Below are 23,899 nucleotides of genomic sequence, written 5' to 3'. Positions count from 1 at the left end.
TTTGAGCGAAAAAAATGTATTATTCAAATAGTTTTTAAAAACATTTTGGCGATGGTGGTTTTAGCCAGTTCCAACTTTCACTCCTCCTTTGTATTTTCTTCGGTAACACCTTTGGCCTGTCCACTTGACTCTTTACTTTTCTACACTTTCCCATTTATCACCTCCTTGTGTATGATGGCACCCATAGTTATGTTTTTTTTGAGCATGTACATATTTCGCCCCCTCTATACTTTTCCTTTAACAATATTTCTAGTTCTCTCCCACTTACTTCCACGCACTCACTCCTCAGTTGCAGTTCGTTTAATTTCTACTCTTTTGCATTTACTGTGATAAAGGTACACTACTCTTATTTTAATATTAGTATATGCACACTCATAACACTCTCATTTCATTTTTATTATTATTATTGAAATTACTATTATATCAAATTAAATAAACAAAATCTAGAATTTTCATAATACCACTAGTTTTTTAATAAAAATCCATATAATATTTTACACCATTATCCCGCTTTCATACAAAATTTTTCATGTTTTTATATTTTTCAAAAATTACAGATTTCTCAAAAGTCTTATAATAGTGTTAAAATATATAAAATTTTAGTAAATTCTATAATTTTATAAATGGAGAAAAAACCTTTTAAATTTTATAATCCTTAAAATAAAAAACTAGAGAAAAAGAAACCATTAGAGCCAATTTCTTATTGACGAAACGGAGTTTTTTTCATATTTTCCTTCCCTTTTTGCGACCAGGGGCCTTGGTGCAGTCGGTTTTCAATTTTCCTTTGCATTTCTCTGTTGTAGCAGCTGAGGCTCCTCTTTTTGTACTTTCTGTTTGCATTCTTCACTCAATGTGCACTTTTTTCCTTTTCGCATTTTGGGTTAAAAACGCATCCTTCTTCAGCTAGTTTTTCACAATCTTCTTTTTTGTCCTTCCCCTTGGTATTACATTATTTCTTGTTTTATTCTGATTTGGGGTTTCTTTTTTTAAATTTTCTGCATCCTGCAGTTTTTTAATCTTGTCCAGCAGAGTTTTAGTGTTGCTGTTCTTGAAGTGAAAGTACAGCCGCATAAGGTTGTGGGCATCGTTTATCTTCCCGAGTTAGTCTTCTGCAACACTAGGTCTCAGTTCCTCAGGGATTGGGTAGTTACTGGCGGTTTCGTACATGTCTTTCTTAACCCCAGCGTCATCGTCGAAGGCTGCTTCTATTAGGCTGGGCAGACTGTTGTCCTCTTGTGCTTCTGTCTTGCTTTTGTTTAGGAAATAGTGGCGTGCGCTGTCTTTGAATATGGCCGCGTATTTCAGAGTTCCTATTGTGTTTATGTCTGCGCTTTCGATGAACGGAGTTAGGTTCTCTGCCGCTGTCACCGCTGCCCCTAGATACTCGGTCGCAGTTGATGCGGCTACTTTTGTGGCGAGCTCCGGCACCGTGAACCCGTTGGTGTCTACTGTCAATAGGCCACCTGCTAGCTTTGGAACATGACCCGTTACGCTGTGCCCTGTGGTGCCATAGGTGAGTTTGTACGTTCCTGTTCCCATTCCAGCGTCGCAGTCCGTATTCGCGCTAGAGTCTGTTGTGGCGCCGTGGCTAAGGCCGTTTCTGAGTTTGCCTTGTATCCCTGTTTTAGTGATCACCGTCAGAGCTGTGGCTCCTGCCGTCGGTTCCGCCAAGTCGAGTTTACAGTTTGCGTACGTTGAGTACAGCTGTGTTTTATCGTTGATGATGTTTGTTCCACCATTCGACGCCTGTAAGCATCCTTTGGTAGCGGCGGATGCGTCAGCTTGGGTCTCCAGGAACTCTGTGATCGCTCCTTGGAGTCGGCCGACATCCCTTGCTCCTTTAATTGCCGTTGCAGCTGCTGTTCCAGCTACTATGGTGCTCGCTCGTTCGATCTGTTCAGTTAGCATGGACCATACCGCCGTGGTGTGCTTTGGCGTTTGCCCTTGATTCGTTGCAGCGTCGTACACCTGCAGCCGCAGTGACCGCAGCTGCGCAATTCTGGCTTCTCTCCCGAGGTCTTGCATGTTTTTCAGCAGCGTCGCCATTAGTTTCTGCCCATCGGCAGCTACGTCGCATATCGCCTTCACGTTGTCGTGCTTCACCGCATCTCCTGCAGCTGCTTCCACGTGTCTGCTGTAAAGTAATGCCGAAGCACACAGCATCCCTATTGTGTATCGCGTCCTTAGGCTTTCCCGTCCTTCATTGTCATTGTACCAGTCGGTTCGCTGTTTAGCTAAATTATTTTGGACAAGAAGCATTTGTTGTTTAAGTATTAGCTGAAGCGGCAGGAAACGGTGTTGAATTTCAACAAAGTTTATCTTAGCTTCCATAGTCACATATTGATAGCCACAGTACTCCGACGTCACCACGGTTCGAGTGGATATTTTTTATATTGGAACCATGAACTATTGGCTGAACTTATCCACCTATTTTTGGTTGTTTTCTTTTTATATTAGCAACAGACGCTGCAGAGACAACGGCCACACGATTTACAGTTATGTGTGTCTGTTTTTTCTTGTTTATTAATGCAATGTGTAGTGGGGAAAAGGGAAAATTTTAATTCATCGTATCTGCTAAACAGTGGCGTAAAAAACATTTAGTTAAGATGCAGTTTCCACACAGACAATAACAGGTTATTATCTTTTATATATAAAACTTTGAACTCTTTTGTCGTCATTGCTCTCTGTCATCTGACATTTTGGAAGTGTCAGTTTGGCCTGGAATGACCAGGTTAATCTTCTACTTATCCTATATGTGATTAACTTTTGGTTTGTGATTTCGACCCTCGTGTTTCTGTTTGTGGAGCTTCCACATAAGAGTTGTACATCTGGGCTCCCAAAATTGACCTCCTTGTAACCTCTTTCTTGGTTAATACGCGTTGTTGCCTGCATTTTATAAACCGCTATCATATCGACTGCTCGTTCCTTAGAAGGTCTTAGGGTATCTCCAGTATGCCAATACCGAATTTTCAGCGTTTTTCCATTGGTTCCCTTTACTTATCAAAGATCCTCCATGAGTTCATATGTGCAGTTTCTTTTTCTTTTCGTGCTTTTTTCCCTTTTTCTTTAGACAGAAACATCTCCTTTTGTTATCGCCATGTTCATAAGTAAAGATACATATGTTGCAGTCGCTGTATTATGTCTGTGAATGAATGCAACCTCCTTATTCTGCAATGTAAGTGCCATTACTCACTTCTGTGCTTGAGATTGCTTATAATCTGCTCCCCCTTTTCCATTTGTTTCACAATATTATTTATCGTGACTCCCAGCCATTCTCTCTCACTTACTCACTACATACAACCATTACAATGGGGTTAAGTGCTTTTATTCCGCTTTTCATTTAGTCTTCATCCAAACTGTTATTACAATATTAGTAGATACAGACTGATAGCACCCTAATATCAGTACTATCATTGCAACTATCAATGTTTTTACTATTATAACCATAACTAATACCTATAGAACTAACACAGTCAACCATATTATAAGTGCACTCACGGTCTATACCTTGTCACCATAATACGTCACACCTATAGATCATAGACATACCAAGTTTTCATATTTTTCATTTTTTAACTAATTTTTATATTTCAATTGAAAAGTGTTAAAGTATATCACATTTCATAAACTTCAGAAAATTCTTACAAATACTCTCTCTTAAGAGGAAAAAATTCATGAGACATAATAAAGTTGAGCAAGAAATCTTCAAAAAATTACCAAACTCATAAAAGCAGCAGCCATCAGGGCGAATTGCTTGTTGATCAGGAAACTGGAATACTTTCACTTGCCTCTGATACAGCCACATTTATTATGAGAACCTATGGTCAGTCCCGTATTCTCAGCTTCACAATCCTTTTTTTTTGTGTGATCAAAGCACTTTTTACCAGTTTGAGCTCCAGTTCCTTCTGGAATTTCTTGTTCTACTTTGGTTTTATTCAATTTGCAGCGTTTTCCTGTTTCCTCAGTTTCTTTAGTCCATTTGCATAGTGGTTTCTTTCCTTTGCATTCCGCTACTTTTTCTATCTGTTCGCAGTCTGCCGTTTTTTTTCTTGTTTCTTTTTGTTTAGGATCGCCAATTTTTTTCTTATGTCTGCCAGGTTTTGGGATATTTTTAGGTCGTAATGACTAAGAATACCGCTTAGCGTTGCCACGCTTGTTATAGAGCTGAGTCTCGTCGTATCTTATTGTTTCGTTACTGTCCCTGGGATTTATGTGTTGTCTATCGCATTTTCAAGTTCTGTGCACTTGTCGTCGCTTTTATCACCAAATATCTTGGCTATCGCCGTTGTTATGTCAGTGTCAGTTGCTTTGGGGTCTGCTAGAAAGAGCGCTTTTACAGTTTCCTTAAGCGCCGTTTTGCTGTGTAAGTCACCAGTCTCGTTGCGGAATTCTACGGCGGTCGCTGTGGTTAATGCGTTTGTTGCTTCGAAGGCTTCATACCACGGTGCGGTGGCGGCACTGTTTGAGTCCTTGAGTGTCGTTTGTGTTTCTAGCGTTATCCCTGTTGCCGTGGTTGGTATCGTGATATAACCGGCCATAACTTTCGGCTGGCCTGCTAGACTGATTCCATTTGCATAGCCGCTGGTGGTCCCGCTTAGCAGTTTGCACTTGTTGCCGTTGCCGCCAGCGACCGGTTGGTGCTTGTCGCCTGCCGGCGCTCCCTCAATTAGGTTTTTGTATCCGTCCTTTGTTAGCTCTGTTGTCGTGCTGGTTTTTGTGGCTAGATCTGGCGCCGTTAGCTTGCACGCGGCTTCCCCAATTGTTTTCCCGTGTGTGTAAGTGGCTGCGTCGCTGTTGGTTGTGCCGGGCAGTAAGCAAGCATTGTTTGATGTTGCCGTCGACTGCGCAAGCAGCGCTAGATAGTCGTCCAGTCTTCCTTTCAGGTAAGCTGTTTTCGCCGCGGCTGTGAATTGCGTTTTTACGCCTGTTGCTAGCAGTTTGCTATATGCCCTTTCCGCTAGCCTGGCGTAATAATCTTTTAAAAGGGTCGTCTTTTCGGCTATAGGTGTCCCTATGTTGATCGCTGCGTCTATGGCCGCCCGCTTTGAAGCCACGTCGAAGGTTTGTGCAGCTTTGAGCGCCTGCACCGCTTGGTCAAGTGCAAACCCTGGAAGAGTTGCTAGTTCTTCTGATAGCTTGCAAATGGGTTGCCGCACCGTGTTTTTCAGACCGATGCTTTCTGCAGCTGACGTCGTTCGCGTTTGTGACGCAGTTATTAGAAGTATGTAGATTAAAACGACGGTTCCGGCGGACATGGGTTGATTAATTTGTGTATCGCGTTTCTGTAACCGCTATAATCTTATAAATCTCTTCAGTTCCCTGTGCTATTGCAGGAACCCTGCCTAAAGCAGCTTAGTTTTTACAACAAAATCTTTGCCGCTCATTTACAAAAGTAATCAGTAAAATTCACGAAGAGATGACAAATATGAGGAGTTTTGTTGACTTGCAGGGTGTGTGTTTGCCTAACCTTGCGATTAAATATCGCCTGGGTTGGCGTTGGTCCCGCCTGCGCTGTGACTGTCTACCGCTTATTTCCTACTGCGATCTGTTCGGCGGTGGCAAGGCTACACTCGTAAATTAGGAACGGTTCATCTGCTCACGGCGGCATGGTGCTAAGTAACCGCAAATTTTTCTATTGAGATTTTGTCTGTCGTGAGCGCTTGAATCGATGGTTCTAGCCCTGCGTTCAGTTTATTTAAATTAATCTTTCCGGCTTCCCACCTCCGCTTTTTCAATCGTGTTGCGAGTGTTTTTGACGTTTATAAAAATTTGTAAATACAAACACCGTTATAGTTTTGATTTCCTATTTTTTCACAAGGAAGTCTGATATTTCCGTCTTGATCGTCTTCATCGTTCCCTATATATATATATATTGAATATACTCTGTGCCGCCGCGAGTCTGAGCCTCTGTTACAAGTAAGAAAACTTCACACATCTCTATGCCTAAAAATTTGAATCTTATGTTTTTTGTCACACGCTACTGTCGGAAATCTTCCATTAAATGGTGGTGCTATAACAAGGAGGCGTTTTTGTTGTTCGTGAATAAGATTGGCTTTGTGTTTTAGCCACGCTTTTTGCGTAAATAACTCTGTCAGATGCTTAATAGTCAGTGCTTTTCTTCCCGAATGTAACTTCATCGCTGCCTTATAATCGTCAATACAACCCGTTAGTTTTGCTCAGAGACCACTTTTATACTAATTATTTTCTCTTTGAGAAGTCTCCATGTCTGAAAAGCACATCAATATGGAAATGAAAGAGTATCACTATTAATTCTCTTCACTTCAATAAAGCATCCCGGTTGATTCATACATACTTTTTTAAACATTTACCGATTTTAATAATTCTTTTGCTTTCCACAGAAATAGATTTGTAATCTCAGTATTAAAATCTTCCTCCGAAAAATACCATATTGTTTCTGACTCTAATGTTGGCTTTTACTAGTAAAAATGATAAGAAAACTTTAACATTACATCACATTTATCCAATCCCTTTCACCTATTTGTTATTGATAGGTAGACATTAGGATCTGAAATCAGATGACAAACTACAATCTTAACCATATGCACAGCAGCACCAGCCCATATTTGTCTGGGAATGAGGAGCGCAACATATTCTTGTATTATTAACCTCTGTGCTACTCTACAGCTCCTCCAGTTCTTTCACTCCTCATCTTCTTTTCTTATATTTTCTCTTCTCTCACTGTTCCTGCATATAACGTAGAAACTATATTTGTTTTCTCCACGGTACACATACTCTCTCCCTCATTTCACTTTCCATACCCCTTTGTATAATCATGCCAATCAATATGATTGTGTTTAAAACTCAGTATATTCCATCGTTCTTTTTCCCTTTCCTCACTTCCTCATTTATCTCTTTCGCTCCCCATTCTTTTAATAAAACTCCTTGTTTTCTCTTTCCAGTTTTTCTCTCTTTCTCACCCTCACATCAATTCACTTACTTTTATTGTACCTTTGCCATTTTTGAGGAGGTTCACTTCTTCTGTTCATTTATTCTTCACCACCACTTTTATTATAATATTCGTATTTACACACTTAAAACACTCTCTATCTTTATCATTATTACTCTCACCATTATAACCCTAACTAACGTTCATAAAATAAGAAAAATAAAGCAAATTACACTATAAATCTTTTAATATTCTTATAAAATTAGTACGATACGACCATGGACCAATTTGAAACCATAATTTTATAATTTTGTGTTTTTAAAATTTGCACATCATCATCTAGAGGTGTTGAAATATATCAAATTCTCTCTAAATAACAAATTTAAAAATTCAAAATCCTTGAATAGTACCAAGCTCACAAAAGAAGCAGCCATCAGAGCAAAATTCTTACTGACGAGAAAAAATAAATCTTTACACTTATCTTCAATACATCCAGATACTGCTTTCTGACCAGGTTTTACATCCTTGTTTTCAGCTTCACAGGCTTGCTTGGTTTGGTGTTTACTGCAGTCTACCCCGGTACTTGTCTCCCCTGTTCCTGTTGATGTGTTTTCTTTTCCTGATTTAGGTTTGCATTCTTTGTAAGTTTCATCATAGTCATAGTCATATTCAATAGCCGCACACCCGTCTGCTGTTTTGTTTGCTGGAGTTTTACATTTATTCTGTTCCTCTACTGTTGGCTTGTTGCTTGGTTTTTGCGGTGAATTTATACCCGTGGTGATTATGGAGCCCTGCATTAAGGTGCTTTACATCTGCTGCCGGATTTGTTGCGGCATGGCAATGTGCACGCATTGGCCTGCTGACGCACAAGTTAACTGCTCGCCGCATCCGATTGCTTTGGCCAGGTTGTTGTGGCGTGCCGCAACCAGTCCAGGCTGCCATGTCGGCTGGCTTTATCTTCCGAACTCCATATTCTGCCACTTCCAAATATTAAGATTTTTTCGTTACCGTCTCTTAAAAAGCAAATCGTTTCGAGCACCAAAACTCCCCGTGCCAGTGTAAAAAGAAAACGGCTCGCAGCGCCATAGGTCATGCGCCACTGTTTAAGAAAAAAATTAAAAAAACGAATAAAAAAATTAAGAAAATTTAAAAAATTAAAAAAACATAATAAATCGAGTTGACACTGCTGCTGCAAATAAAAAATAGCCGCTGAGTCACTAAAAGAATAAAAATTAAAAAAAAGCGGAGCAATACAGAACGGAGCTGTGGGGTAAAAAAATAATTAGCAGGAAGAGGAAAATTAACCCTAACCCTCAACACCTTAACCCGAAACACCACCGCTGCAAAAAAAAAAAAAGTTCGTTGCCGAAAAAAATTGCTGTCGGCATGTAAAATAAAAAAAATTAAAAAAGTGAAGATAAAAAAATTAAAAAAAACTAAAGACACAAAAAATTGAAAGAAAGTCGAAAGTGGGGTAAAAAATTGAGGCACTGCTGTTGCGAAAATAGAAATGTCAAAAAAACCGCTAAACGCGGAAACGGAAATTAAAAAAAACTAAGACATAGCCCTAAAAAATTCAAGAAAAATAGTTGAAAAAAATTCTTTTAGTTTCCAGAAAAAAATCACAGAATCAGATTTTTTACAGCCAACAAAAAAATTTCCAGGGAAAATTTTAGGTGTCAAAATATATCAAATAGCAAAATTTCTTAAAGGAAGGCGGTGGAAAATTCAGAAAATCAAGGAAACAAATGCAGAAGAAACCATACTCAGGGCAAATTGTTTGTTTTCTAGAATAGAGGAATCTTTGCACTCTGTTCCCTCCCACTTACAGCCATCTTTGCAGTCTTCTTGCTTTTTCTTTTCAGAGCACTTTTTGGCTTCGGAGTTTGTTGCTCCTGCAGCTCCTTCTGTCCCTGCTGCGTTTGTCTTATTCTCCCCATCTTTAGGTTTGCATTCCCCAACTGTTTCACTTGTTCCTTCCCATTTGCATTTATTTTCTGTGCAGGTTGAGTTTGTTTTGTGATTATTGCAGTCTTTATTTTTGCTTGTGGTGAGCTCTTCTTCTGCCGCCTCCGCTTTTTGCGTCGGAAATGTGAACTGCGTTAGTTGGAAAGTGGATTCTGTCTGTATTTTTATCGTTTCAATGCGCTCCGCTAGCCCTTCGGCCGCCCTGAAGTTTTTAGCCCTGTTTATCAAGGCGGTTGCTGCTAGTCGCGTGTGTTTCGCCCACGGTAGTTCTGCGTCGGCTGTGTTTGCCGCATCTTTGAAGTAGTTGGTATAGTCGGCGCAGATGTTGCCGTCAGTGCCATCGCAATTTGCGCCTGCGTCTTTGCCGAGGTAGCCGCCCTTGTTGTTGGTGCCGCTATGCCGCCCGACCAAGATTTCGAGGCCATGTACAGCGTTCTCTATATTTTCCGCTGTTAGATCTGCTGGATATCCTGTGCCGCACTTTGCCTCCAGTTCCGCTTGTTGTGTGGCAGCGTTTCCAAAGCCGCCTGTCCACCCCGTTGAGAGTGGTGTCGTGGTGCACGCTTTGCTTGTCAGTTGTGTTTGTCCTGCACAGATGCACATGAGGTCCGTTAACAGGCGCTGGCCGCTAGCTGCGGCGTTGCAGCTGGTGCCGCTTCGTACTCCGTCGGGCGTCTTGTGCGGTGTGACTTGGCCTTCCGCTGTAACCTTGTCTGCTCCGTGCAGCGCCTTGGCTAGTTCCGAGGTTACTGCCTCTCTGTCAGCTGTGTTCAGGTTGTCCGCTTTTGTCTTGAAATCTTGGTACAGTTTGGTCGCTGCCGCTGTTAGAGCTGCTATTTGCTTTGATGCTACTTGCCTTGCCTCGGAGCTTGCTGGCGCAGGGTGGGTGTGTTTCCATTCGTCAGTTTTTTTTGCGGCTTCCAGTCTTTTTTTTGTGTCAAGCCAGTTTTGCCAGTTCTCTTTCCAGTGTTTTTTGGGGTCGGTGTCTCCTAATTTTGATTCGAAAGTTGACCAAGCAAACTTTTCTGTTCCATCGCCATATTGTTTTTGCCACTTCTCGTCAGCTACCGACATGTTTAACACTTCAATTTCTTTGAGAGCTTTCTCGGCTTCGGTCCCAGGCTGCAGGTCACTCGGCTGTATTTTCGCTAGTTTTATGACTGCGCAAAGCGCCTTGAACTCTGCGGCGTTATCACCTGGGTTTGTGGCCGCATGCATCGCTGGCACCGTAAGCCTCAGAAAAATTGCGGTCCTCGCTAGCCATGATATCATGATCTTGCCGCCCTCGTCCTAGAAAATTTTGTGCCAATGCGTTGGTATGGCTCAAAAACAAGGACTTATGTATTCTCTGTTTTTTAACGAATGGCTTTTGGTTTAGTTTGTTCTGCTGAGGGAACGTCCTGCATGTGGCGTGTCCCCTTACTTAATTTAATGAAATAAAGCTGTGTGTGGTCTCTTAGCGGCCATCAACGGTTATTTTAAAGTTTGAGTGTTCGCCTTTTTGAGCCGCTGATTGTTTCGTTTAGCGTGCCGCATCTGCGTGCAACAACTTTACAATATACTTCGGAATTAATTCCTTATTCTTAGGCGGAATATAGTGTAAAATTTACCAAGGTTGTCTTTACCTTTGGCTAACATTGGAGTCTCAGCTGTAGGACCGTTAAGGCGCGCATCCATTCATTACATACGTCGTTGCCATAAAAACAAAATTCTCCACATAAATATTTTTGCTGGCCCTTTTTAAGCCGCGTGTGCTTCGCTTCCTCAATGATTCATGTAACCTCTCAATTTTCTACCCCTATTTTTGCTGCTTTTAGTTCGAGTTTCCATGACTTGTGCGTGTCTGTTAGTCGTTTGATCGGTTTGGGAAGTTCGGTAAAAAAACTCACGTTGGCTCACCAATTATTTTGGATTAATAGTTTTAATTATCTTGTTGCTATAGCTATTTTAATACCTATCATTGCGTATCTATTGTTTTAATCTAAATGTTCCAGGAATCTCAGCCTTGTATCTGCTAAACTACAGGATAACTCTCTCTATATGTAAAATGTCAACCATTTTATTTGTTAGCCGCTTCAATTTGCTACAACTTCACCTCTTTTCCAAGTCAGTGCTTCCACGAAGTAAGACAAGCGGCCAGTCAGAAAACGGCTCGGCTGCTGCCTGTGTTTTCATAGCCTATCTTTAGCCACATACTAGCGGCCAACACCTGCTAATGTGGTGGCTTAGCGTTGCTTCGCCACCACTTCTGTTTTTTAAATATACGCTGCCAGCTGTTTGCTGTTGGCAAGCTTTCTGTGCATTATATGTTCGTTAACTGGCTTTTAGATTTGCTCCTTACACAACTAGAGCGCGGGAGAAGCGTTATTTGAAACGGCCGTTACATCACACAAAGTTTATCAGTTGTCTGGTACGTGCGCTATTGTAAATTCCTTTCGAGCTTTAATTCTTTTTTTGCTTACCACGATAATCTATTGGTACTCCTAGTTTTAAAATTTTACTCTGGATAATATTATACTGTTAACCACAAAATTTGCTATTGTGAATATAGCCAATTAGAAGAAGAGTTCGATATTAGCTTACAATTACCCGCCTCAGCCTTCATAAGTCTGCCCCTGGTTTTTCACAGCCATTGATTATGAGCTGTTGTCGTTCTAAAAATAGCACCTTCCACAATCTCCACTGCATCTATTCGTTTTTGTGAGAAAGACGACTCTACAACATTGTCCTGTTCCTTTTTCTTCTGCGCGATGATGTTGAGAATTTTATGGCTTTCTTTGGTATTTTTTATCCTTATTTTGAATCCATTGTTTCTGTTTTCCCAGGTAAAGTAGCGATCCCATTCGGCTTGAACACTGGATTGTGTCCCACTCTCAGTATTGTATTCATCATCTACCTGTTAATGATAATACCCTTCTTCATGTTTTTGTTTAAAATTGCGCGTACTTCATTACTCTCACTTACTTCCTTATAATAAAAACTTTTAATGCTTAAAGTTCTTCTATTTTGATTTACTATCTTTAGCATTATTGCTGTTCTCATTATAATATTAGTATATACACACTCACAACAATCTCCTATCATTATCATTATTATTATCATTACTGCTCTCATTATTATATTCGTATATACGCACTCTCACAACACTTTCCTATCATTATTATCATTATTATTATTATTATTACTGCTCTTAATATAATATTCGTATGTACACGCTCTCACAACACTCTTCTATTATTATCATTATCATTATTAAAACACTAAATTACTAATAATATTCATATGATAAGCATAATAATACAAAATTGAATGACACTCTATTATCATATCCTATTAGACTACTACTTTATACCCATGAACCACAGTCACATACATTTAAATAAAAGTCAAAATTTCCAAATTTTCACTAATTTTCGCATTGTTTTTCGAATAGTGTTAAAATATATCAAATTTTCATAAATTTCATAAAATCAAGCAAAAAGCTTTTACTAATAATTCTTAAAAGTGTTAAGCTAGAACCAAAAATGCAAGCAAAAGAGGGGCTTTAATTACAGCTGAAATAGTAACTGCCCCCTCTTTAACTTTGCACTGTTTTTTCTCTGCGTTCCAATCGCATTTTGTCTTGTCACATTTACCTTCTTCAGCGCCTGTGCAAACCTCGTCCTTTTTATCCACGTTTTTCTTTTCTGTTTTGTCTTCTGTATCTGGTTTTTCTCCTGTTCCTGCTGGTGTTGTCTCTTTTATCGTTGCTGGCGTTTCTTTGTCCGCCTTTAAAAATGCAGGTGTTAGCGCGGTGACTTGTTCGGTTTCGGTTAGGTCTTTGATCTTTTTTGTTTTTTGCCTTATCTTCGTAGTATATTGTCGTGGCTGTTTTTATTTTTTCCCATATGTTTTTTGTAAACTCTTCGTCGTCTTTGCCGTAATTTTTGGTTATAAAGTTGGCCGTTTCTTCAGCCATCTTTCCTTGTATTGGGCTGTCTGCTGCTGTCCCCATCACTAATCGGTTTACTAGTAATTTGAATGCTGTGCTGTCCGTGTACGTGCTTAGCTTTGATAGGTCTGGCACTGATGTTAGGTGTTTTTCGGCCGTCTGCGCCGCTTTGAGTACCGTCTTTTCATCGTCAGTTTCATTGGCCAGTGTTATTGTTGCCTTCGTTGTGATCTTTTCATTGCCGCCTGCAAGTGGTCCTGACGCAGTGGCCGTTGCCGCGGGCGCTATAGTTATTGCTGTGCTTAGTTTGTCGGTGCTGCCGCTTGCGTCGCACGGTGAGCCCGGGTTGCTTTTGTAGCAAGCCTGTTTGACGTTTAGTCCTAGGTTTGAGTCGCCTAGTCCGGCATCATGGTCAAAATTAAGCTCGTCCAGAGAAAAATAGGCATCGTCCTGGAATTCTCCGCACGCTGTCCGCGGTGCTTGCTTGTGCGTCTTCGGCGCGTACGTGGCGTCGCCGAAGTGGCTGGCTCTCGTTAAAATTGCCGCCTCATAGCTACCGTACAGCCGTTTTTTAGCTTCTTGCACTGCTTTCTTTTTATTTAGTAGCGCCGTTGCCCTTGCGATCGTGTCCGGTGCTGCTGAGAGCTTTGCCGTCGCTTCTGCGTTTACGTGCGTTGCTACGGCTAGCAATGGTGCTAGAAGCCGTGCTACCTTGTCGTCTGTGCTTGCCGCTCCTAGTGCTAGCTGCTGCATTGCTTCTGCGTTTCCTGAAATTTTCGCTACCCCTGTGCTTGCCGCTTTTTCCAGCCTTTCCAACAGCACGTCGATGCGCACCATGCAACCGCACGGATTGCCGCACTGGGGTCTGTTTGCTTCTTGCTTCGCTGCTGCAGCTGAGCTTGGTATTGTTGCTATTAGCATTGCTAACGCTTTTAGTCTCCACATTTGCTTTTCTCTTGCTGTTTGGTTTCGTAGGTGTTTGGACTGCGGAGATTTAGGAGATTTGGCGTTTGTGGCGTCTTTGTAAAAGCGTAAAATCTGGTTTCTTTGCACATCTCTGAGAAAGTGCCGTTGCTGTGGCTTAGGGTTTAGGCCAATTGTGTCCTGATTCTTTTCCGTAAGTTTGTTGGTCTCGTTTGCTGATGCTGCGGTGACTCTTGCTGCTTTGGTTTTGCGTCGTTCGGTTTCAGTGTTGTATTTAGTGCTTTGCTGACGCTGCCGCCTGCTTTTGCTGCGTTTTCGTTATCAGATATTGCCACTCATTGTGTGCTGTTTCAACTTCTAGTTAAATTTATTAGACTTTAGCAGCAGTTTAAAAGCCGCTGTTTTCCCTTTTTTTTGTTCTTGCAGGCGCTGTGGCGTTATTGGTTTAAGCTGGGTTAGAGTGCTCATTTCTAAGGCCGTGTGCGCCGTTTTCTGCGGTCGTTCTGCATTAAAGCTGGTGTAAAAACAGTTTTTATACCGATGCCTGTACTTGGTGGCGGTTTTGGTTTTTGGTTGTAGGCCGGTGTCGGTTTGTCTTTATTTGTTCATCCTTTTGCTGTTCTCTTGTGATCTGGTAGCGCTACCGCCGCCTTTGGCTCCGCAGCTGTTGGTTTGTCACTGCGAGTTTATGTCAGAGTCGAATGTTTGACGCTTTAGGCATTGCTTGTCCTGCCTGTTCTAGCGCTTGAGGTGGTGGCTTCGGGTCGGCTGGCTGCTGTTACTGCCGGTTGTAATCTGGATCTGACTTGGTCTATGGACGCTGTCACTTACCGTCCGGTGGTTTTCTTGTTCTGTTACCTGTTCATAGCCGTTGTCAAACCCCTTCTGCCTTCGTTTTTATCATTGCTTTTCTTATTATGTTTTTTATTACTTGTCTTATTATAATATTCGTATACACACACTCACAACACTTTCTTATTATTATTATTATCTATCATTATCATTATTATTATTATTACTATTATTACAGCTCTTATTATAATATTCGTATATGCACACTCACAACACACTCTCTATAATTTTTGTTGTAGCTCCGCAGTTGAACGGAATACAGCAGATGGGGCGAGAAGCCACCCAACCCGGACTCTCCAAAAGATGTCAATTAGCAATCCTTTTGTTTTGATTTTTGTTATTCGTTTATTATTCTCTCCCCCTCTTTCTGTTCCTGTTGCTTGTTGACTGCATACCCTCTCTGTCTCTGAGGGTGTATGGACTATTCCTGCGTCCGGTGCTTTTCCTGCTAGCTCCACACTCGGCAATAAGGGGGGAAGTTGCAGAAGGGAGAGTGGGTTGTATGACTGTTACCTTAGGTGAGGACTTCACCTGCGGCAGGTTCCGTTCAACCGCAATGAGAAACTGCGCCAGCCTTTTAGAAAAACATACATCCTGCACACACTCACCTTCTACCGCAAACCTGACACGTAACTCCTTCAAACAGGGGCAGCTCATCAAGTGCAGCGACGTTTCTTCGAAGTCGCCGCGTTGGATGGTAACAGCGCGCTCTACCTTCATACCGTGCATCTTCTTTTGATGTAGGGTGAGGCCAGTTTTGCTAGCACACTGCCTTCCGCATGTCGGGCACACCAACATGGATGTGTTTGTATGCGGGGAATCAGTGGCACACAATTTTGTGCTTTTGCTGCATTTAAGCTCGACTCCCTCACCTTTGTGGAAAGCCTTACAGTGTCGGATGAGGGAGTCCCTGCAACTGAGCACTTTTTGACACACACCACACTGCACCTCGCCTTTCCCCGGGACGTCAACATTTTCCTCACGGGCAAGCTTACGAGGGAATTGCACCACCACTACGGTACCGTCCTCCGTCACTATGCTCTTATGTTTGAATTTCTTGTGTAGTGACAGGGAAGAGCGTGTACCGAAGCTCGCCTCGCACAGGTCACATTGAAACGGCAGCTTCCGTGTATCCTGAGAGACTGGCGCTGCTGGGGCTCTACCATCTCCTTGCACTGAGTCCTCGTTCTCTCGCCCCCTTTTCACGCGGCAACTACCGCTGCCTATACCATGTATTGTTCTAAGGTGGTGTAATAGTCGGCCTGGCACTGCGAATTTGGAGGCACAGATGGTACAATGAAGTACCTGCGGTCTCATCGGGACTCGTGTGCTCGATGGTAGAGGGACGATAGGCACCACTGGAGGGGGCTCCGGGGGGATATCCACTGCAGGTGTTGCATCGCCGTATTTGATCCTCCGGAGGGCATCAGCTCGCACAAAGCCGTGTTTGTTTACCATATGCGTTACAGCACTCGAGCGGCATTGGTATGTGGCATCACATTCCGTACATTTTGTCGGTTCGGAGGTTCTCTGAAGAGTGCGTGTCGCAACAGTTGGGGCTGTTTGTATTGTTGGCCCTATCTCTGCATTTTGCGGGTTGCACCATCGGCACTGTGGAGGCACACTCGGGTTGATCTTTCGCAACATCCATCCATAGTGTCTTGAAGACCCAACCCGAAAGCGTGCCAGTGCCGTTTCTTCTTCCCTCGTCAGTTTTTCTTTATGCTTTGTTGGAAAGTTGTTGCCCGTGATACCAAACCTATGAGTGTTCTCATGGACTTCTTCCGACCTAAGCACTCGCTTCGCATAAGCAATGATGTCGGGGATCTATGTGTCTCGCAACTGTGGTAAATTTACGGCCTTTTTGGCCATTTCATCACAAACCTCATTCCGTTTCACGCCACAATGGCCGAACACAAATTGCAGTCGGATACGCAACTTCCTTCTCTGAACTTGAAGCAGAAGCCTCCATAGTCGTCTTAGAATTGGGTCCGTTACGGCTAGGGGGCCTGTCTGCAGTGCTGTTAACATTGACGGCGAGTCAGAGAAGATAGACAACTTGCTCGGTGTGCTTCTGTATGCCGGAAGCCATTTCAGCAGCCGTTGCAGTCCTATCTCTAATGATACGCATTCCGCTCTGTAACTGCATGAGAGTTCCCCTGCTCCGGTTTTGGGTGCACAAATAAGCGTATTGTTTCTATAGAGCAGGGCAGCTGCTCCGGACTTCTCACCGAGGGACACGGATCCATCAGTCCACAATTCGTAGTGCTCTCGCCGCGGTAGCTCCTTCCCCCTCCGTGAAAAATGCCGTTCAATCCACTTTTCGGAAGCCTCCCTTTTGACATCGTCAGGGTCATCAGCGCACACAGGCTTTATCTGCGTGTGAAATAGCGGTCGACAGCTGTGGCGGAGCGTCGATTTCTCTAGTGGGTGCTCGCGTGGCTCAATGCGGAGGTGTGGATAGGACCGCATGATGCGGGAATGTTGGGCTCTGACTGGGTGTTTGTTGCGGTATACTTCCTCAGCACTGCGCCGCAAACATCCGCCTCGTGACTCACAGATCAGTATGAATTTCATGCTGCGCACAAGAGTGGCCGTCTTGAGTGGCAGGAGGTTTGCTTCCAGCAGAGAGTCCTCTTTGCGCGTCCCATGCGGTATGCCGGCTATGATGCGACTGGCTTTGTGTTGTGCTGCTGCAAGGAGGTCACGACTTCGTTCCGAAGCGTCCCAGTACCATACCTCAATGCCATACATTGTGTGTGCCTGTACGAGTGCTAGATAAAAAGCTCTCAGTACTTGTCGTCTTGGCCCCCATGTAGAAGCTGAGATGGACACTATCTGCAGTAGTCGGAAGTCCATCTTGCGTCTCGTTTCGGCCGCATGTGTTGCCATCCCTTGCAGACACTGGAATGTTACTCCTAGAAGCTTCGGTGTCCTGTCAGCTCCTATTCTTTCGCCGTCCAGTTGTAATGTAAGGGGGTGGCGCTCTATACACCCGAAGAGTGTGCATTTTGTTTTCGCTACGTTGACAGACATGAAGTACTCTTTTGACCACTGTAACACCACGTTTAGGCCGCATTGCAGTGTGTGGTTGATGACATCCCTCTCTGTGTGCCTCGCAAGTAGCGTCAGGTCGTCTGCAAAGAATCCGTGCTGCAGTAACGGCACTTCTGCAAGGCGCTGGCTCAACGAGTTCATGACAATAATGAACATGATTGGGCCAAGGACAGTTCCTTGTGGCACTCCTCGCTCAAATGTTCTGCTTCTGGAAAGCTTCTCCTTGAATCTCACTCTGCCAGTTCGGTTACTCAGAAATGATACGCACCACTTCACAATGTGGGGTGATACCTTCATTCTGTGCATTTCCCTCGCAATTTTGTCGTGGTCTACTGTATCGAATGCCTTCTCGTAGTCAACGAATACAGCACCCGTACGATATTGGTGCGTGGGGCGGCAGAGGGCAGCGCGGACGTGCAGGAGTTGTTCGAGCGTTGAGCATCCGGGGCGAAAGCCTGATTGCTGTAGCATCAGCTGGGACTCAACAGTGTCTCTAAGCCTCGCGGCAATTATGCGCTCCATGACTTTGCAGAGACAGCTCGTGAGTGTTACAGTCCTGTAAGAATCGAGGTCCTCCGCCCTTTTTTCCGGCCTTCAGGATGGGGATGATAACACCAATCTTCCATGCAGGCGGCACGACTCCCATTCGTAGGCTCTCATTGAATAGCCTCAGAACAACATTCAGCGCTGTTCTACCGAAATGTTGTATTGCCTCGTTGTATAAGCAATCAGGTCCTGCTGCGGATCCACTCTGTAGCAGTTTGATCGATCTCCGTAGTTCAGCCATCGTGATGGGACTGAACTCACTCGCTATCGTCTTTATTGGTGCCGGTGGGTGTGAGTCGGGGTGCCTTCTTGCACGGGACGAGTACAGTTTACTGAACCTCTCAGCTTGATGGTAGTCCGTGGTGGCCGCGTTATCAACAAGTACAGCCGGTGTGGTTAGTGTTCGTGGCGCATATACCTTCTTGACAATGTGCCAACTGCAGCAGTCTGACACCGCAAGTCTGGAGCATAGCGTGCTCCATCTCTTCTTTGTGGTACGGTCCAGGATCTGCTTACGCGTGGCTACCAACTTTTCCCTTCGGTGGGAGGGTGCGCATCCAGCGATCTCTTCATCGATTTTCGCGAGCGCAGGTGTCCAATGTGGTGGCGTTACTCTGCAGCCACGGGGGACGGAGACATTCGTCGCAGTGCGGATGGCGGAGCTCAATTTCTGTTCCAGAGTGTTGACATTCTTCTCTCTACCAATTTTCCTGCAGAGCTCGTGAACCTTGAGACGGAAATTCCTCCAGTTAGCTTTTAGCCATGCGTACATGGGCTTTCGAAGCCGCGGGCAACTCAGTGCATCTGTGTCGTCTCCAACGATATCGTCGAAAAATATGTGATGGTGATCGCTATCGGGAGAATACAGCGATGTCCACGTGTACACTGTGCAATTCCTTGACAGTGTCACATCAGGGGTGGACTCCCCGTGGTGGCGCGTGTACCTGGTGCACTCACCAGTGTTACATACCAGAAACTGGTTGTCAATGCACCACTGTGTGAGGGTTTCACCCTTGGTATTTGGTGGGCTCGCGCGATCCCATGCCAACGCGTGTGCGTTAGCGTCTGCACCGATGAGCTGGGCACCGTCAGTTGTCAGAAGCGTATCTAGGTCAGTTGCCGTGAAGGTGTGTTTTGGTGGGATGTATGCCGACGTGACAGTCAGCGCCGTTCCACGTGCAAGGTGAATTGTTGCATGCACTTGTTCAATGCGACCAATAACGGCCATACCGGTCTCGACTGGTAAGTCCTCCCTCACTAGTATTGATACACCACCTCCTTTGCAGTTACGAGCTATTCCATGATGTTGGTAGTCAGCAACGCTAAAGAAAGCCGCCTCTCCAAGCGTCATCCTTGTCTCGCTCAACAGACAAAAGGCGATCCGCTCATCAACAAGGGTTTTGTGGAGTGCTAATCTCTTTCCTTGAGATAGCCCGGCGCAGTTCCACTGCATCCCGCGCAACGACGGGCCGGGATTCTCTTCCACATCACCGGACAGCAGCATCTTAGTGCGGATGATACTGCTGATGGCACGCTAGCCACGTGCCCAGGGACCGACAAATGAAAAACGGTGTCCCAGCAAGACGCTGCTGATCCCTGTGCTGTATGATGCCGTAGCCGGAGCACAGCAGTGTTCCCCATGAAAGGAACTCTGCTGGCTCTTGGCTTCCCCCGATGATACGGGGTAATGGACCCTGGCACCACGTTGAGGTGGCCGGCATCGCTAGGGAATGCGAAATTTATAGCAGCCAACGTGTTGATGACTTTCTCTATTTCCTGAGGCTTCGTAGCGTCCGTTACTTTTGATTTAGCAAATTGTACTAAGCCACACAGTGCCGCAAAGTCCTCTGCGTTTTTTCCTTTGGTTACCGTCCCGTATGCAAAAATTGCCGTGATTAGTGCGGATGCCCCCAAAATAACGCAGAAAAGGCTTACATTCGTTGGTTTGTTCCTTCTTTATCGTCATCGTTTTAATGAAAAAGCCACAACAATGCGGAAAGGAGTTTTTTCCTCCAGTTCCTGTCTGTGCTACAGGTCAGTATCTGATTATCTTTAGAATATATAATTAGCGTTTCTTCATACAAATCATCACAAAATAATAATAATAAAGGTAACACTACCTGCATCAAAAATCATTCCTCACTTCTTCACTGTTTTAAAAATATATATTATTCAATTGAATGTTACTTTTGTAAAGTGACTTACATAAAATTGGTGAGTTCTAAAAAAATTTCAAGTAACAGCATATCCGATTTTGTTCTCTGTAAACTGAGATATGTGTCTGCTTGATTAAATATATAGATCATCATTCTGAATAGCAGTGTTGTAAACATTTTCAACTTTCTAAAACCCTAGTTTCACCACAGAATTCCATGGTCATTAAAACAGGTAAAATTCACCTTAAATTTTGTATTTAAACAAGCATCCTTTGGAGTAAAAAATTTCCTATAGTTTTTCCTAATGTTAACAATGGACTAAGCTTAAGATATTTGAAATGTTGTTAAAAATTGGCTTTTTTGCTTTTCACCTTTATAAATAGATCCAATTGCACACTTGTAAGTCTTCTCGCTTCTTTTCTTCTAAAGGTGACACTTAAACTCATTTTCCAAATCTTTAAAAGCTTCACACTTGAAAAAGAGCTAGGTTCTTGCTTCTACATAATATATTGGCCAATTAGAGTACGTGCAGGGACCACTAAAAACTCACTGTTTCTGCACTAGTTTTCGATGCAATTTTATACTTATTTATGCTTTTTGTTTCTTGTGTTAAGGTGTTCTTCCGCTTGCTGTTAGTATTTCTAACTTTAGTGGAGTTTTTCATTGTTGTTATAGGTTTCACTCCAAAAATCAACTGACTGTTTTTTCATTTCTTACTATGATTGGTTAAATTCTTGTAAGAAACGCATCTTCAGACAAATCAGACGTTGTTTGTGAACTGAATTTTTGTGTAAGATCGCTGTGTATACGTCATAGTGCCTTAAGTGAAAATAATTCATTCTTCAATGAGTTCTTTGGAGCTTGTTGACAATGGTACAGTTAGGTGCCTCCACATCCACCGTTCCTTTTTGTTAGTTAGAGCGGTTCCATTTCATCTGTGGAATGGACTATTTCTCAGTTATTGGCTCCTTTTTCTCGATGTGAATGAAACCCATAGTCATAATTATGACTGAAACTTTGTATATTTTATCTCCTCCTTACTCTTCATCTCATTCTCTTACCCACTATCTCACTCATTCACACTTTTCCTTTTCAATTGTCTCAATAGTTCAATTTTTTTACGACCAGCCATTCCGTTCCGAAAATTTTTTAGTATTAGTATAAATAAACTCACAACAAATTACCATTATTATTATTGTTTCTATTATTCTCCGTATTATAATCTCAACTAATATTCATAAAATTAGGCAAAATTAGAAATAATCAGAATACCACTCATTATGCATACCCTACCAACATACTAATGTGAATCCATAGGCCTCTATCATGAAAAAATTTCATTTCCTTCATATTTTCACTGCTTCATTAAATTGTACATTCTCATCATAAAGTGTTAAAATATTTTAATTTTTAGTAATTTAACAAAATTCTCTCAAAATGGAAAATTTCATACAATTGAGCAAAACGTCTTTGAGATAGTTAATTATATAAGCAAAAATGCAAGCCAAAGAGGCGCATTTTTAATGACAAAAAAGTTTCTCCCAGCGGTGTTTGCAGTTTTTCCTTTATTCCCCATTTTCAAATACTCTTTAAGTTTGTTTTTTCCGTCTTTGAATTTACACTTTTTATTGTCGCACTTAGCTTTCTCGCTTCCCTCGCATTTTATGTCAGACTTTGTGACTGCGGCTATATTGTCGCACCTTTTTGCTTTTGCTTCTTAAAATCGCCTTGAAGCTGTTGCTGGCAGTGGACTGTATGATGTCGCGAGATTATCTAACTTTTTTTCAGCTCTTTGCCGCCAATCGTTAAGTCTATCGTATGGTCTTTAATGGTTTTCCAAAATACGTTTTCAAATGCACTTTTGTCATATCCAAATGTTTGTTTTTTCAAACTGTCAATTGCTGCTTTTTGGGCGCTGTTTGCGGGGTCATATTTGGTTGTCGCTCATTAAGTTGCCGCTAGCATTATTCGTCTGATTGTGTCGTCGGTTTTGCTCGCTGCGGTCCTCCCAAAATCAAGTTTATCGAAATCGCAGTATTTGTTCTTGAGAAACTCATGTATTCCCCATTCGAGGTCGTTGTCGTGCCGGGTCAGAGATGTTTTGCTTTTCGTGTCTTTGGTCGGCTCCTCATTAGGCGTTTTTCCTTTTGCTCTCACTTCGAGTTTTTTTGCCGCCTTTTATTTCAGCAGCTGTTTGCTTACTATCTTGAGCTGCCAGTTGCCTATCGTGCTGCACGTGCTTGTGCAAGCTCCGTGGCATATTTTTCTGTCCGTGTGGCCCCCATCTGCCGTTTGTTCTAGGCCAAAGAAGTTTAGGTTCCCTAGACCTTGTAAGTTTATGCTGGCTTCCTGTACTTTAAGTTCACTTGCTAGCATTTCCATGAAGGTTGTGTCGTCCGCTTTTTCTACTGTTAACTCTGCGTACTTGTCAGTTGCGGCGCCACCATCGGAGAGGCTCTCGCCAGTGCTTGTGGCTGCCGCTATCTTGTCGGCTTTGGCTATAGCACAGTGCCTTTCAGCCTGTGTGCTGAGGAGCGCGGCCGCTTTGGGTGCTTTTGCTGAGCACTGTTTCGCCTAGTCAAGTAGTGTGTCTGTGTGCTTGGTTACTGCTTCTAGAAGCGCAGCTGCGCCCCGCGCGGTCGCTTCAATTGTTTATGATCGTGCTAATTCGAGTATTTGCCGTGTCGTTTGGAGGTTTTTTATTTCTCTAAGGAACAGCAATGGTTGCTGTCGAATTGTTTTCTGTAGGCTTTGTAGGTAGTTAGCTGACTTACATGCTGTCGACTGCTTGGACGACTCCGTCTCGGCTCTGCGTGCGAGTATTGTTACTGCCAGAAACAGCGCTATTCCTGTAAAAGCCGCGTTTACTTTGCGCATTGTTGTGGCTAAATGCTGCGCTGTCGTCAGGGTGCCGTTCTTGAACCGTAGTTCCGGTGTTAAAATCCTTTACGGAGCTTGCGCCGTGAAGCTGTAGTTTTGGCTTTTTCTCCTTAGCTGCCGTGACCTGTGTATATAGTGCAAGTAGGATTGGGAAGCAGGGTAAGATGCTTAGCTGATTTGGCTTCCTGTGTCTTGGTGCCGGATTCCGCTAAAGTGTGAGAAAAACGAAGAGGTGATATCGCCCAGTTGACACGCGCGTACTGCGATGGATTTTTCAGTTTCTAACCTTCTGCCTTCCGCAAATATTCTATAACTACTAATCAAGGGGTGCACTGTAACGAAAACTGCCTCACCGAAAGGCTTTATCGGTCTACTCCCTTTTATTTTAAGCTGAATGTGTGAATTCCCAATCTATTGAAACTATACTAGTGATTGAGCAATTTTTCTTGATTTACTTTCAGCTACCTTTTGCCAGACTTTGTGGGTGGTGCTCCGTTCGCTGTGACGTGCTCGTGAAAAAGCATACCGCTTAACCAAAGGGCCTCATTCTTATCAAATCTAACCTATACCACTTGTATCCATATGTAAACCAATTAAAATTTATGTTTCTCCTTCCCTTCTATCATCTTCTAATTTCAATGCTTCCCTTTTAACACGAAATAACTTAAAACCGTCGCT

At 43.1% G+C, this 23,899-nt stretch overlaps 2 protein-coding genes and 6 pseudogenes across 2 annotated transcripts, besides 12 other annotated features; 1 reads left to right on the top strand and 7 right to left on the bottom strand.

The window, feature by feature from the left end:
- Positions 1-390: 390 nt before the first annotated feature.
- Positions 391-437: a sequence feature (AT_rich).
- A 145-nt stretch (positions 438-582) lies between these two features.
- Positions 583-625: a sequence feature (AT_rich).
- A 14-nt stretch (positions 626-639) lies between these two features.
- Positions 640-2,163, bottom strand: Tb09.244.1710 (annotated as a pseudogene).
- Positions 2,164-3,705: 1,542 nt separating this feature from the next.
- On the bottom strand, positions 3,706-5,255 carry Tb09.244.1720 (annotated as a pseudogene).
- Positions 5,256-6,805: 1,550 nt separating this feature from the next.
- Tb09.v1.0880 (hypothetical protein, unlikely) lies at positions 6,806-7,147 on the top strand (the record flags this gene model as incomplete). Its single annotated transcript, XM_822651.1, has 1 exon — positions 6,806-7,147. One exon carries the CDS (start codon positions 6,806-6,808, stop codon positions 7,145-7,147), a length of 342 nt encoding a protein of 113 aa, XP_827744.1.
- A 155-nt stretch (positions 7,148-7,302) lies between these two features.
- Positions 7,303-7,848, bottom strand: Tb09.244.1730 (annotated as a pseudogene).
- A 164-nt stretch (positions 7,849-8,012) lies between these two features.
- Positions 8,013-8,079: a sequence feature (T-rich).
- A 218-nt stretch (positions 8,080-8,297) lies between these two features.
- Positions 8,298-8,369: a sequence feature (T-rich).
- A 266-nt stretch (positions 8,370-8,635) lies between these two features.
- On the bottom strand, positions 8,636-10,147 carry Tb09.244.1740 (variant surface glycoprotein; the record flags this gene model as incomplete). The annotated part of the gene is made up of 1 exon (XM_822650.1): positions 8,636-10,147. One exon carries the CDS (start codon positions 10,145-10,147, stop codon positions 8,636-8,638), a length of 1,512 nt encoding a protein of 503 aa, XP_827743.1.
- A 1,806-nt stretch (positions 10,148-11,953) lies between these two features.
- Positions 11,954-11,995: a microsatellite.
- Positions 11,996-12,027: 32 nt separating this feature from the next.
- Positions 12,028-12,059: a microsatellite.
- A 323-nt stretch (positions 12,060-12,382) lies between these two features.
- Positions 12,383-13,751, bottom strand: Tb09.244.1750 (annotated as a pseudogene).
- A 954-nt stretch (positions 13,752-14,705) lies between these two features.
- Positions 14,706-14,757: a microsatellite.
- A 36-nt stretch (positions 14,758-14,793) lies between these two features.
- Positions 14,794-14,914: a repeat region.
- Positions 14,794-19,917: a repeat region.
- Positions 14,931-19,906: a repeat region.
- Positions 19,666-19,917: a repeat region.
- A 5-nt stretch (positions 19,918-19,922) lies between these two features.
- On the bottom strand, positions 19,923-20,138 carry Tb09.v2.0230 (annotated as a pseudogene).
- A 1,596-nt stretch (positions 20,139-21,734) lies between these two features.
- Positions 21,735-21,763: a sequence feature (AT_rich).
- A 61-nt stretch (positions 21,764-21,824) lies between these two features.
- Positions 21,825-23,218, bottom strand: Tb09.v2.0220 (annotated as a pseudogene).
- Between the last annotated feature and the right edge of the window lie 681 nt (positions 23,219-23,899).

This window comes from Trypanosoma brucei, chromosome 9 (assembly GCF_000002445.2).
Source record: "Trypanosoma brucei brucei TREU927 chromosome 9, whole genome shotgun sequence".
In the NCBI taxonomy this organism is placed as follows: Eukaryota; Euglenozoa; class Kinetoplastea; order Trypanosomatida; family Trypanosomatidae; genus Trypanosoma; species Trypanosoma brucei.
Note: the sequence above shows the minus strand (reverse complement) of the source record. Positions and strands in the feature narration are given on the sequence as shown.